Source organism: Antechinus flavipes, chromosome 1, assembly GCF_016432865.1.
Source record: "Antechinus flavipes isolate AdamAnt ecotype Samford, QLD, Australia chromosome 1, AdamAnt_v2, whole genome shotgun sequence".
In the NCBI taxonomy this organism is placed as follows: Eukaryota; Metazoa; Chordata; class Mammalia; order Dasyuromorphia; family Dasyuridae; genus Antechinus; species Antechinus flavipes.
The window spans coordinates 659,348,651-659,363,453 of NC_067398.1; the positions used below are offsets into that span (position 1 = coordinate 659,348,651).

The 14,803-nt window shown below is 34.1% G+C and overlaps 1 protein-coding gene across 10 annotated transcripts in view; it reads right to left on the reverse strand.

Annotated features, from left to right (window-relative positions):
- Positions 1 to 14,803, reverse strand: part of LOC127544907 (scaffold attachment factor B1-like) — a 50,477-nt gene that overhangs the window by 34,015 nt on the left and 1,659 nt on the right. For 4 of the 10 annotated variants that reach the window (XR_007949555.1, XR_007949554.1, XM_051971810.1 and 1 more), the window contains exons 2-9: positions 12,534 to 12,621; positions 9,283 to 9,350; positions 8,972 to 9,178; positions 7,548 to 7,610; positions 4,480 to 4,507; positions 3,030 to 3,537; positions 2,557 to 2,606; positions 801 to 901 (exon numbers count right to left, since the gene is read on the reverse strand). Coding sequence is in view for 8 of the 10 variants with exons in the window: in XM_051971810.1 (XP_051827770.1) it covers positions 801 to 901; positions 2,557 to 2,606; positions 3,030 to 3,537; positions 4,480 to 4,507; positions 7,548 to 7,610; positions 8,972 to 9,178; positions 9,283 to 9,350; positions 12,534 to 12,621 (1,113 nt within the window). In the remaining 2 variants the exon portion in view is untranslated. Of the gene's footprint in view, positions 1 to 800; positions 902 to 2,556; positions 2,607 to 3,029; positions 3,538 to 4,479; positions 4,508 to 7,547; positions 7,611 to 8,971; positions 9,179 to 9,282; positions 9,351 to 12,533; positions 12,622 to 14,803 lie in introns of those variants that run through there. The other 6 variants (XM_051971811.1, XM_051971809.1, XM_051971814.1 and 3 more) reach the window with 4 other exon arrangements.

The following is a 14,803-nucleotide window of genomic DNA, read 5'->3' on the forward strand; positions in this document are numbered from 1 at the left end:
TGGTGGGTTTTTTTTTTTTTTTTTAACAACATATATAAATTTTTACAAAGATCCTACTCCCTCTCTCCCCAGTCAAAATAACAGAACTGAGGCTCTCTCTCTCTCTCTCTTTTAAATTAATAAACTCCTATTTTCCAATGGGGAATGGATATATAAAAAAAAGACTTGAGTAGTTTAAGGACAGAAGATATTATTAAGTTAGTAAGAATACTGAAAAAGAAGCTTTTCCCAATTTGGCTTGGAAATCACTTACATATTAGATGGACATTCACAAGAAAGAAATACGAATTTGCTTAAGAAAGGCAATGGGGATACTTTGCTTAACTCTTGCTTTCCACATTCTTTTTACTAAATTAAAATCAAACAATCAAATAAATATAAATATGAAACAAGTAATCAACAGAGCCAAACTTATATATTCAACAAGGATTATTTTAAAAACCATGGGAGGATTTCTAAATACAAATTACAATGACACCATCACTCTAAATCAGAACTGCTGATCTAGTGAGAATATATGCACCTTATGAAGAATATTCTCTCATTATTCCAGTCAAACTTTACTGCAGCCACAATATGATCACTTAACCCTTTGGATTTAGCTTCAAAGGATTTTTAGCTGATTAAAAAAAAAAATAAAATGTTCTAAGGATGAATATTTTTCACCAAGATTATAAAAATACATAGACCACAGACCTTCTGGCTCAAAAGACTAATACTTATTTTGATGTATAAATTCTGGGATATTTAACAAAAATTGGTTCAATTTCTCATTATACTCTAAACACTTTAATTCTTACCTTTCCATATTTGCTGAAAAGATTCTTCAAATCTATAGCTCTGGTAGTAGAAGAAAGTCCACTAACCCAAAAATTTCTACCACAACTGCTAGTGGTATGACCTGTTTTGAAAGAAAGTTTCAGCCAATAATTAGTATTTAGAATACTAAGTCCCTTAGGAAACTCTGACAGACTAAAGTACACACAAGCACATATGTATACAAAGACCTAGATACATAGATGGCACTAAGACACAACTGGAAATTTTTATAAGAATTGTAAGAGAAGAGAAGAAGTATTCTCAACCGTTATCTCTAAAACCAAATTTTCTCAAGCGAATAAGATACAACATTAATTTTTTTTTAATTTTTTATTTAATAATTACTTTATATTGACACTCGTTTCTGTTCCGATTTTTTTTTCCCCTCCCTCCCTCCACCCCCTCCCCTAGATGGCAAGCAGTCCTTTATGTGTACAACATTAATTTTTTAAAAAAGTGCTCTAGGAAGCCACTCTTTCTTTACTTTCCTTTATCTTTCACTTAAATAAATCTATTAACAAATAATTACAACCAATAGTTAATTTTCAATTATTATACTATGAAATTAAGTAAGTATAGATACCCAAGTACCATTATGATCCAGAATTATTGGATCCTAGAATTTTTTCCCCCATGTGCAGCACATATACCTTTTAAATTATGGATTTTGTATTATCACCCCCACTTATTAGTATTTTAATTTTTCATATTACATGTAAAGATAGTTTTTAAAGTTCACTTTTATAAGATTTTGAGTTCCAAATTTTTTCATCCCTCCCTTCTTTCTCCCTCCCAAGAAGATAAGCAATCCAATATAGGCCATACAGGTACAATCATATTAAACATGTTTCCACATTAGTCAAGTGAATCAGAACAAAAAGGGAAAATTATGATAAAAGGCACAAAAAAAAGTGAAAATAGTATGCTTCAACCTGCATTCAGATTCCACAGTTCTTTCTCTGTATAGAGAAAGCATTTTCCATGAGGAGTTCTTTGGAATTGTTTTTAATTATGGATTTCTGAAGCCTACTGTTACAGTTCTTTTACATTACATACACCATAGTTATTCAAGCTGAGAAGCAGCCTGAAAATATATAAAAACCAAGATGTGGTTTAACAGTCTCCTGCCAAATAAAGAGTTATGCTATTTTACCCGTGAAGTAAACTCTGCCTTCACCCAATAGGCCACAAATAAAAGTTCCAAACAGGCAAACTTAGGCTTGACATAAAAAAATATTTCTCATTTTTTAGTTAAAAGGGTAGCCCCTATGGGAGATGGGCTAACCAGACTAGGAGATCGTAAGCAATGGCAAGATAATCACTTGTCAGTTCTTATTCAGGTTTAAGTTAGATTAGAAGGCCTCTGAGATGGTAAAACAATTAACGACTTGGGTTCAAATCCTGACAATTCTAGTTTTCTGTTTCCTGGGGCAATTTCTAGATCTACCAAATGATGGAATTAAGTAACATCATGCTTCAGATTTCTTAGGTCTGTTCTAGATATGTATAATCTCATGAATACTAAATCATGTAATCCCTTTGGATGGAGTTTTCTCACCTGGGGTATTCTATGAAATAAATGACAATAGCAAACAGGAAAATTTCTTTCCCAAAAAGAAAATTACAAAATTATGTAAGAACATTGATTTATTATGGAACACAAGTAAATTCTGTAACCACTACTTAAATTAATTAGAACATTAAAGGATTGCTACATTCCATAATGTGGCACTATACCTTTTTCATCTTTGGAGACTCTTTTGGTGTCTGAGTCCTCTTCAATAGAGCTAGAGACAAAAGTTAATGTTATATAAGCAAGGAAAAAATATACAGAAAACTAACTAAAAAAGCATATTATAGGTGCTAAAGTTGCATACCTACCAGAAATTTAGTTTTGAAATAAAAGAAAGATACCTGGCAAACTTGCATTGGAAATCTGACCCAAGAACTAAGATGTCAGACTATTAGGAATTAAATAATTGTTGGATTATAGCTAACTAGAAAAGATTATAGAAAACAACCATAGTAGGTTGAAGGGAAAAAAAATTATAAAATGTTTTAAAACACACAAAGAAACCAATCAGATTTTCTATAAATAAGTTACAATTTCATCAGTCTGGCTGGCCAATTGAAGAAAACAGCTTATGTGTGTCATTAAATGACCAATGAAAAAAAGATAGCATCTGGTCTAAAACTGAGAAAAAACAAACCTCATTTTCTGATCACCGCCCTCATTGGTAGAGGACTCTTTAGTAGCAGGTGAATCTTCATTATAAGCTTCATCTTCACTTTTCTTAACGTCTTCTTTGCTTTCTTTGGTTTCGGGGCTTGACACTTTCTCTGGTGTTTCCTGGGCTTCCTCGCTAGAAGCTTCTGCATTTTCTGATGCTTTGCTACTCTGATCATTTAGGTTCTCTATCACTACAGTGTCAGAGTCCATATTCTCTTCATCTACTTTCTGCTCGCTTTTCTCCCTTTTCACTAGATCTAAGTGCTTTTCTGCCTTCTTGGCAATTGCTTGTGTTGACTCGTTGTCCAAATCTAATGCATCCTCCTCTGGATGAGCGGTGACAAAATTGTCCTCTTCCTCTGCAAGCTTTTTGCTTGGCCCCACGCTACTTGCATCTTGTGAAAATGGCTGCTCCAGGTCGGAACCTTCTTCTTTTAGTGGGTCAGACTTACAAGTTTCCCCCAAAATGTCGAGTATTTTCTCATTTTCTATGGATTTAACAGGAATAGAATGGCACAAGGTTTAATTACCAGGGAAATAAAGCAATCACAAATGCGGAACTGGCACAGCTGCCACACTAACACGAAGAGAACTGCTAGCTACACAGAGATTGGAAAACCCTGATGTACACAAACTTATACTGTTTAAAACTACCTACATTCCAACAATCTAGTATATTAACAAAGCGTCAACCTATAGGGAAGTGAAAAGGATCCCAGAGAATTAACCCCTAAAAACCTTCTGGCTGATTCTTGACAGTCTTCATTATGTTGCTCTTCAAAATTTAGCTTCCAAGTCCAACGTGTATAATTGAATGTACCATCATTCACTGACAGCTCAATTTCGAAATTTCTTTTGAATTTCTTTTAACAGAACAGTCCAATATGAAAACCAGAAACTCTTCCAACGGTGCAGGAGTATTATTTGCAGTCCAGAAAGTGAACAGTATTTGTTTTGACATTTCATGAAGAAAATCTTTCCTCTTCTGGAATCCAGTTACTTCTTAGTATTTTAAATATAGTTCCCCACAACAGCTTTAAACTGCCTGAACTGCTTTAATCAAAACTATTAAATATATTGCACAATATCACAAGATCTGTTTTGGTGTGCAAAACCTTTTAAGAGTAAGGCAAACTTTTTATATTTATCTAATTAGTATTTATTAAAGTGAATGGGATAATTCATCTCCCAGACATTGTTATAAAAATAATAAGTATTCCACTTTCACAGATCTGGTGATATGACTGGGTTTCCAATCTCTATGATCCTGGTATGATTGGGATTGTCCACCGTCAGAACAATGACCACCATAGTAAGGTAATTACTAGGAAATAATAATATTGATAATAATAATTAAAGATTTAAAATGTAGTAGGTGGAAAATTGAAATGGTTTCAAACCCTTGCTTCTGGTTTCTGATTTAACAGTACCTGGCTCCAAGGATGGATCCTCAATCTCCTGTAACAGAGAAAAAGAGAAAAAAAAAGACATTGCCAAACGAATGAAACCTAATTTTGTTTTGTTTTTTTAAATACTCAATTAGAGTGTCAAAATCACAATTTTGAAAAATGCAAATTATGAAACAAAAAAGTTTTTTAATACTGGTCCAAATAAGGTAAATTATTCACCTGGGAAAAGAAACCTTCAAAGCAGGTATTATCTCTTGTTCTCCCAAATTTTGGAGTACTATTATTAATAAGCAGGATATCTGGGCCTTCAACAACAGTAGTACTATTAATTAACTTGAAATAGTTTATACATATAAGCTATTCTTTCTTTCAGTCACAGGTTTTTCAAGCACCAATAATATAGTATATTTCTGAACCCATGATTAACTTTTGATAATTCATATGGAGGTGGATCTGAAATGTAAATAATCTAATATGCAGAGTATCTGAAAATAATTTCTATGTGCCTTAAGAATATGCTTTTGTACTTACATTTGATTACTGGCATGTCTGATGATCTGGGAATTCATAAACAAAATAAAAAAGTCCTACTATAAAGACCCAAAGGTGAACTAGGAATATCTTAGGCATTCCTGCTTTTTGAGGTAGAAAGGACTGAATTTGAAATCGGAAGAGCTGGGTTTGAATTCTAGTTCTATTTCTACTTGTGGCAGCATAGGCAATTCATTTCACTTCTCTGGACCTCAACTTTACTTTCCTCATCTACAAAACAGATGGATGGACTAGTCAATGTCCCAGTTCCTGTCTAATTCTAACCGAATTTTATGAATCCTATGAAGCTTCTCTTTAGGAGTGTGCAAAGTACCAACCTAAGTAAAGCTGCAGTTTAAACAGCCTCCAGGGGGAAAAAATGAGTATAGATTTGGATTTCAGTGTTATCTTGATGAAACAGACACAGGCACATCAGGTTAAAAGCAGTCCATAAATATTAATTATGCAGTATGTGCTGATAATACACTTCAAGCAAGTTTTGCACAGATAAGTTATAATATAGGTAAGAGCATAAGTAACTGACCATTACATTATAACAATTTTTTTATATGACTATCGTAAAGCTAGAAGCTTAGAAGGAACCCCAAAAGCCATATATTCAAATTTCAAACCAACTCACGAATCCTGCTTGGAGTTCTGAAAGATGTTTTAAAAATCACATTTGATTAAGCTATTACATAAAATCTATATAACTTAAAATAATGAAAACACACTGTAAAGGTATTTATCCCCTCCTAAATTCTCTTTTGCTTCCCCTAAACTAAGAACAGAATGTATTCCACCTAATATAACAAGAAAGGTTCCTGATTCAACATTTCTTTAGGGGCAGATGCTATGTATGATCTGCAAGAGCTGACTATATTGAAGTGTTTCCATAAAAACAGTTCACTAAAAAGTTTTTTGCAGATAAGTGCTTGTTGAATTTCATTTATCTAATAGTTGAAAGCAAAATTTAATGTAAGATAAACTAACTCCCTTAGTTTAAATTCATGTAGATTGCTAGCCATAAATGAATAAAACATTTAAATAATCCACAAAGGAAAATTAGGCTGAGTGCAAAGCAGAAATATCTGGAACCATTTTTTTTCCCCAATTAATTTTCACATAGCCAAGACAAATCAATGAGCAAAACAACTTGTTGTACATCTTCGTACAAGCAAAGCAACTCTCATCAGACCACTGACTCTGATACTAGCACATGCCTCTATCCATGAAAACCACCACTGGGGAGAATGAGTCGGCCATCTTTGCTGATAACCATTGATAAAACTGCCAATGAGAGAGGTAAACCATATCACCCTATCTTATTACTGTAGCCTAAATATTCCTATGGGCCAACTCTGAGAATGTGAGTTCTCAATACAGAAACTCTTCATTTTTCTATTCGTATCTCTAGCATAATGCTTCATACATGGTAAATATTTCATTCATCTTTGTACAGGTTGCATCGGTGTCTTTTCAAAAGGCTTATTATCAGTGCCCATAATACTTTCACTTTTGCAGTTCTGTCAACATTCCACCCCAATCCTCCTGTGATTTTTACAATCCCCATTTCCAAGTCTCAGTTTATCAACTTAATCTCATCTTTACAAAGATGATCTTATTTAAAGGCAAAGTAAAAATTCCTTCAGATCAATTAAAAATATCCACTCAGCCTCCTTCCATAATCAAACTATGCCAAAGATTTGAATAAAACAAGTCTCAGAAGAAACATTTTCCTTTCAGTTAAAGGTGGTTCAATATAGCCTTCAGCGAAACAACAATAAAAAAATAACTACTCATACACCGTATAAAGCAACAAAGAACGCTTGTTGCAATAGCTGGTATTATGTCTCAATGTCTTGATTTTAAGCAGCTTAAGCTTTTCTTTTAGTTAGATACCAAACTGTGACATTTTTAACCCAGGCTACCACCAGTGGCAGCAACGAGAAAGAAGACTTTGATCCCATCCCCTCTTCCTGTTCCTCCTCCTCATTATTTAGCCTCATGTGCTTGGGACCTCAGTGCATCAAATCAAGCCTCAGCCCATTACAGGCTACCTTGAGATTCATTTCACATTACTAATTGCTCTGACACAATTGCTATTCTAGCTCAATCAATCTACTTGGGCCTCCCCATTGAAAATGTCCATCCCTGGCTTCCCTTTCTTCCAAGGACCTTGTCCCAGGTCCCACAGACCTGCAACTACTATGCTTCTCACCTAGTTTCTTTTATACAATTTAATTTTCTTCAAGGCTTAGGTCAGGTGCCATTGCCTACCTGAGATCTCTCCTACTTCCCCAAGCATAACTTTAGGTCCTTGGTAGTTTTTAGGATTACAAAAATAAAGCAGTCACAGAACCATGAATGTATGTGGTCTTCACAAACAGAATTTCATTTCCTAAAAGTAGGGATATTTGTTGTTTGTCTCTTATTTCCTACTCTTAGGAAGTATGTGACAGGTGTTTGATAAATATGTTGCTTATGAAAATATTTTGCACAACACATATTGAACTTACTGCACAGAAATTGTTAAAGTGGACATATTAGAATTTTACCTGTACCACAGTGAAGTCAGATGATGAAGTATCTAAATTGTTTACACTTTCCTTGTCTGCCACCTGCAAGATAAGCAAAGATTTTGTCATTCATCAAAGGAATAATAAAACAGTGTATTCAAACAACCATTCAAAATTCTTTGTCCAAAATATATGATTTCATATGACATTGAACATTTACATTCATGTGCTACCTTTGCCAAAGCATACATTTTAGAAGACAATATTATGACAATGATAATCCTAGTGTTTCTTAAAAAGCTTATTTTTAAGCCATATAAGAAAATCAGTATTATTTCAAGTTCACACTTCATTTGGATCCCAAAAGAGTACAAATTTATCTAGAATACTTACCTTATTCACCATGCTTGAATAATTTTGGATCTTTTCCTAAAATCAAATCCAACACCCAAATAGCAAAGACTGGACAAAACGAAGGCTATTCCAAAGCACATGAAAGACTCTGAAAATATTTCCACAAAAGGAGTTCCATTTGGGCAATGGCAACATCATTGAAAGAAACCTCAAAAAGTAAATTCTGAAGGATACAACACTTACTGTAATACATTAGCTTATTTTCAACTTACATCTTTATACATTAACATATAAAGACGTTTAACTTCCATCGGAAATGTCACATTCCTTTTTTTTTTTTTTTTTTGGACTGCCTTCCATTCCATGTGAAAGATAAATAGAATAGAACGTGTCTTACTTTTATGTGGCAGTGATATAGTGAAGAAAATACTGGTTCTTCATTCCTATTCTGCCATTGCCTTAGAAGACTGAGTAAACAATTCAAATTCTCTGGTTATCTATCAGTCTCCTCAGTTGTAAAACGATCAGGTTGGACTAGATGATATTTCATGGTCCCCTTTGCCATTAAAATTTTGTAATTCTACTTCAAGTACTATCAGACTCATATGCAAATAGAATAGCCAGTAGACAAGGTATACTCTTTCCCACCATTATTTAATTCCCCATTTTATCTGTTTCCAAAATGAAACAACCTTTGACCGAGTAATACTCAAAACAGGTAGAATTATAGACCCTTGCCATTGATCTATATGAGAAAAACACAATAGTGAACTTTTCTTTGATTCCAGTCTTATGGGGGGGCATGCAGGCCTGAGTTTGGCCTAACATTCAAAATGGTGCTAATTTAAAATCTAGTTAATTGCATACAAAAGAATAGCACACAACTAAGAGAGGCATTAGCTAAAAGATGCTACTTTTGAACAAAACACCTTTTGGGATGTTTTGCACGTATTATCATGTACCAGTGTTCATTTCATTGGTTATTAAAAACATTTAATTGGATTCCACACATTTAAGAGATGCATTGTAGTGGTAGTTTTTAGGATTACCAAAATAACGCAGCCACAGAACCATTTTGGTACATTTTGAGATGTTTCCAAGTTACCTACAGCATGTTCTGTAAGCTGATCTGGAAATTCCTTCATTTCTGCATCAGCATTTTCTTTACTATCAGATAGGGAGTCAAGAATATTATCAGCACTGTAGTCCTCTCCGCAATCTACAGCACTCCCATTATCTATTTCGGCTTCATCTAAGACACTGATATCCATCATGTCAATATCTCGAAAATTATCCAAACTTGTTTCAACATCTTCCTGTAAGAAGAAGAATGGGGGGAAGGGGGGGGAAAAGCATGTGATAGGTATTTGGATTAAAATGCTTAACTACTAATTTGCACCTTCAACCAGAATCTATATACCTGTTCATCTCCAGAGTTTTCCTCCAGTCCATTATCTTCAGCACCTTCTTCTTCTGTTTTTCGTCCTGCTGAAATAAGTTCATAATGTGACATCTATAATAAATATTTAGCAGAACAAATAATCTTCATTCTTAATTACCCGAGTTAATCAAAAGCAAAATAAACTTTTTAAAACCAACATTCAAATAAAAGAATTTTGGAATTCCCTGAAATAAAATGACTGGTACTTATCACATAGGATAAGGTACAGATAATGTTTCAGTGTTTTTTTTTTTTTTTTTAAATGAACTTTCCCTTTTTTGGTGTAGAACTCTAAGAATTAAGGGAGAGGGATGTTTTCCACTCTCACACAAGAGTTCTAAAAATAGTTTTCCATTACAAAGGTTATAAAATTGAATGTAGGTCAACAGGCTATTCCACAATATTAAATATTCTATTTAAACCCATAACATATTGAAATAGTACTACTGTTAAACTAGTATTGAGTATTAAGACTACATTAGTTACAAATGGGATTTTGGAATTTATGTAAGTATAAGTAGTAAAATATAATGAAATTCACATATAAATGAGAACTTTCAATATTTCCATGAAGGGCAATTTGACAAAGCTTCATTGCTTTAGTATACTACCAACTTTTTTTTAAAGACTTCACAAAAGAAATGTAAGCAAATAATTATTTCACTTGAGTCTATGTTCTAGCTGATATTTATATATTTCCTTGGCTTTATGTTTATAATAAAAACAATGCACCTTAAATCTTTAACTGATTCCAAAGGGACAGACCTTCCTTAATTAGCTAAAACAGGGAATAAATGGTGGCTCTCTCCCTCACCCCATTCAGGTTGCACCTGTGCCTTTTAAAAAGGTACTATTAGTGCCTGTAAGACGTTTCATTTTTGCAGTGTCAACACTCCCCCTACAGTACTGCTGTGATTTTCATACCACTCCCTACTCCCTCACCCCCCTTCCAGGCCTCAGTCTACCAACTTAATCTCATCTTGACAAAGATGATCTTATTTAAAGGCAAAGTAAAAATTCCTTCTGATCAATTCAAATATATACTTAGTCCCCTTCAATAATGTAAATATACCAATGAAATAAACTGAGTCTTGTCATTTATTACTGTAATATTACTATTGAGTCAATGCACTGAGGTCAGGACTGCCAAGCACTTGAGGCTAACTACCGATTGGACAATACTCTATGGGCATATGCTTGGATTGGTGTATACAGAAGATTGTCGGAGTGTCTAGGGCAGGCACCATCAAACTTTTTAAATAGGGGGCCAGTTCACTGCCCTCAGACTGTTGGAGGGCCAGACTATAGTATAAACAGAAACTTTGTTTTGTGGGCCTTTAAATAAAAAAACTTCATAGCCCTGGGTGAGGGGGATAATCGTCCTCAGCTGCAGCATCTGGCCCTCGGGCCATAGTTTGAGGATCCCTGAACTAGAGGATGGAGTAAGATTAGCCAGAGTCACTCTTTGGCGGTAGATGAGGGAGAAGGCAGTTGCAGAGATTCTGCTTCCATCCTGTTCAATCCTGCGTCTAAGGACCAAGAATAAAGACTCAGGACTTTTGCTTAGCCTGACTCCGGCTGATTCTGAGGTATTCTGGGTGCTAGCGTGGTCATCATAGATCTCTCAATAAATGACTAAAATATCTTGTGGCCTTTGTGATTTCACTCAAGTTCTTTCTTCAAAATAGATGATTACTGTCACTATCTATTTAAATAACATGGGAACAATGTGCGTGTCAAAAATGGTTTTGTAGGTTTAAATTATAAGTGTACATCCTATCTTCAGGAGTTAAAAATTTTTTTAAATGTGGTTTTATGTATTTCAAGGCAACAGAACATAAATATGAATGTATATGAGTGTAGCCTAAGACAGCTCTAAGTTTGCTTTTCAAGGCCCTTCAAATTATCATACTTCCTACACCCTACACAATCTGGTCAAATACTTTCCCATCTCTACTCCTATCTACTCTACTGCCTATCTGGTTTACATGAAGTGAACCAACTTCCCCATGTTGATGACTAAGTATTCCACACAAAAAAATTACCTCGGGCTTATATTTCCTTATATTAAACATATCAAAACAAGGCAGTGATTTAATGTAAACTTCTAAATTTACTCTTTATTTTAAATGACAACAAAAACTTCATTAAACTGTGTTACATTAATATGAAATTCATGATTATTCCCAAACTAAAATGGAAAAATGCAAATGCCATTTTAAAATGGTTTACTATTAAATAGTTTACAAAGATTGTAGGGGAACATTTAAATTAGCAGCACTCTAAATACAACTTTGCACATAGAAACAACAGTTTGCTAATTAGAAATCACTGAATTATTAAGGTTTCTCATGAGTTAAAATTGGTATTTGGCAATTTTAGCCTGGGTTCTGGTCAGATTTTTATTAAAGTAATCTGTGCTCTTGATTTAGACAGAAAAATTAAGTTGCTTTGTTCACTAAAACTAACTTCTTGGTATAGATTGCAAATGGACACTATGCACCCAGTAGTGTTCTAAAAGGATTGGATTAGAAGATTAAAAAAAAAAATTGTCTTTGTTTTGCTAAGAAGCAACATGTATATAACTAATTTAAAAGATTTGTGATGAGGATAAAGTAGACCCAAAGTATATTAGAAAAATTTGAGAAAGAGATTCAATTATTTAACTTCCTTTCCTGAGGAGATTGTAGGCACTGGCATGGAAAGGTAACCCCTTTCTAAAGGGGTTTCTAAAAACCCTACTCTCCCCCTCCTCCCCAGCACATATTGTATAATTGGTATTCAAAAAAAACAAACAAAAAAAAACCTTGTAGCTCAAACAGGTCCATGTCCTTACATAGAGCCAATTCACTACTATATTGAGCACCCTACTTATATTATGTAGTAGGGAAATAAGTTTTTGTTAAGCCAATTAAATCTAAGAGTTATAAATTCCTAAGGGCACGGGAGCCATTCTATTGAAGAATAGGAACGCAATAGGGAATTATTCTTAACATCTGTTTGTTTTTAATGCTCCTCTGAGTAGCTTGGATACTAGGGGAACCAGATGCATTAAAGCAGGTGGTAAAACTCAAAATGTCTCACTCCAGACCTACCATCAATTTTCTGATTAGAGAAGCAAGATTCTTTCTCAAAAGTAAAACACATTAGAAGGAAGAAGTAATAGTAAACTACATTTTGAATTTGATTCTCAAGCTCAGAGTAAGTTTAATTTATGAGTTACTTAATACCTTTGCTGGGTCTCTTTGGAGTTGTTTTCTTGCTTCCTTCGGAAGTGATTTCAATTTCATCAGGATTACCCCCTTCATCTTCAATTGCCTATTAGAAATATAGAGGACATATTGACTAAACATGATAGCACACCAACTTTACAGTTCCTGATTGTCTTAAAAGGAAACACTACTTAAAAGTTTCATTAGCTTATAGTCAACGTTTCAGTACAAAATCATTTAAAGAAACTTGATTTTTTGGGATTTTTTTTCAACTTGTAAAATAGTTGGATTACATGGATTACATGTCACTTAAAATTTCTTTCAGCTCTATATCTATGAAAAATGCAATGAAGCACTATTAAACTTCAATTTATTGTGTATCCAAAATACATTTAGTGCCTATTCTATGTTAGAAAAGAAATGAGATATTTAAAGATATGAAGAGAAGCTGAACTGACCTTTAACTTTTTAAACTTTTATTTTTGGATTATCCTGCCTCCTAGAGGAGAATCTTTTTTGGGGAAAAAAAGCCCTTTCTGGTCGTTTGGGCATATCAGGTGGAAGAGGAACCATCAATCCAAATTCTTCCAATAAAAGTGGCACAATGGGTATGTTGAAAGGGATCAGGCCTACACTTAGTGGTGTAGGGAACTTCTAGATAAGCAAATGTGTTCTATCAATTCCAGTCAGCACTGTCTTTGCAAGGGAGAGAGTTGCTCAAGTCACTAAACAGTTATGAGTGACAGGGTCCAAAAATGTCAAGGCTGGATTCAGATTTGAATCTCCCTGACTCTTAGGCTAGGTCTGTTCCCACTTGTTGAAAGAAACAAAACAAAAGCCATTGTTTCCCCTCTAGTCTTCTATTAAAATCAGATAAACTACATTGTAAGGTGTATTATAATATATAATCTTGAGTTGGGCAAGATGGCTTCCAACTCTCACAATGTGTGATTAACTGGAAATTAAGGGAAATGTTTAGACTGAAGCTGAGACTTGATTTTGTCACCTAAATTTTACTGATGACAATGAAACCCAGTTTCAATATTTTGTGTGTTGTGTAAAATTGCTGAGATTTACAGTTATTTACCATGAAAGCAAGGTCATTTACAACTGGTTAGTTTCAAGTCATTCAAAATTTAATAGAAGGAAAAAAATATTTTACTACCTGTTAGTTCTGGATTTGGTAATGTTTGTTAAGTGTGTCACAATTTAGAAATTTAATTGCATAATGGAGATTTTTGTTTTGAAGATGAAGTATGCTACAGTGGGAACAGTAATGAAATCAAAAGTCAGGAGATATCTAAGTTTAAATCCTACCTCTGACTTTTGCTCGAAATACAACTCAATTTCCCTTAACATTAAGTTTTTTTTAAATCAGCAAAATGAGAACAAGGCCAACAGTATTTGCTTTAGAGGATTGTTTTGAGCTTCAAAAGAGAGAATGTATGGCACTTTACAAACTTTGAAGTACTACATACATGGATGTCAGATATCATTTGACTTATATACATATCCCCAGGCCTAACTCATGCTTAGTGCTCATATACCAAAATGAATCGAAAAAATCATTTTTCTCCTGTGCTCAGTTTATCCTAAAGGGCAGGGGGGTGGAAGGGAAGGGATGTCAGAAATATCCATGCCTCCTCCAAGGAAGCAATCAAAGGAATCAGACCAGTAGGCCCAACTTAAAAAAACAAAACCAAAACCAACCCAAACAACAACAAAACACAAAACATAAAACACCAGAAAGAACAACAGAAAAGTGGGCAGAATCTAGGTCTTGCCTGAGGCAAGATATGGAATTTTAATCTCCACTTCAAAAGCTTAAGATCTGTATCCTATTCTGGTACCAATTCCAAAAGTGAAATAAGATTATATGCCTTGAAGGGGAAAAAAAAGTTACAAAAAAAATCTACGTGTTTTGTTTGTAAGATGTAGTCTAATGTGTAAAAAGCACTAGACTTCTTAAACTTTTGAAATTTGTCTTTGTGCCTACTTCTTTTTCTCCCAACTTCAGTTGCCCCACCCCTTCAATCTAGAGTGAATTGGATGACTCCAAGTTAGTGCTTCTTTATCTTTTTCAAATCAACCTTCCTAGTTTCACCCCACTAATCCTCACCTATAGTAAACTGTTATCTACAGAAAATAAGGTTAAATGTCTCCATTTTATTTAAAAACTACAGATAGTTCTGTATTCCCCAATAGAATTTAAGCTTATAGAAGGCAAGAACTGTTTTGATTTTGTATTCCTAGTGCCTAGCAGTGTCTGCTACCTAGAGGGCATTCAA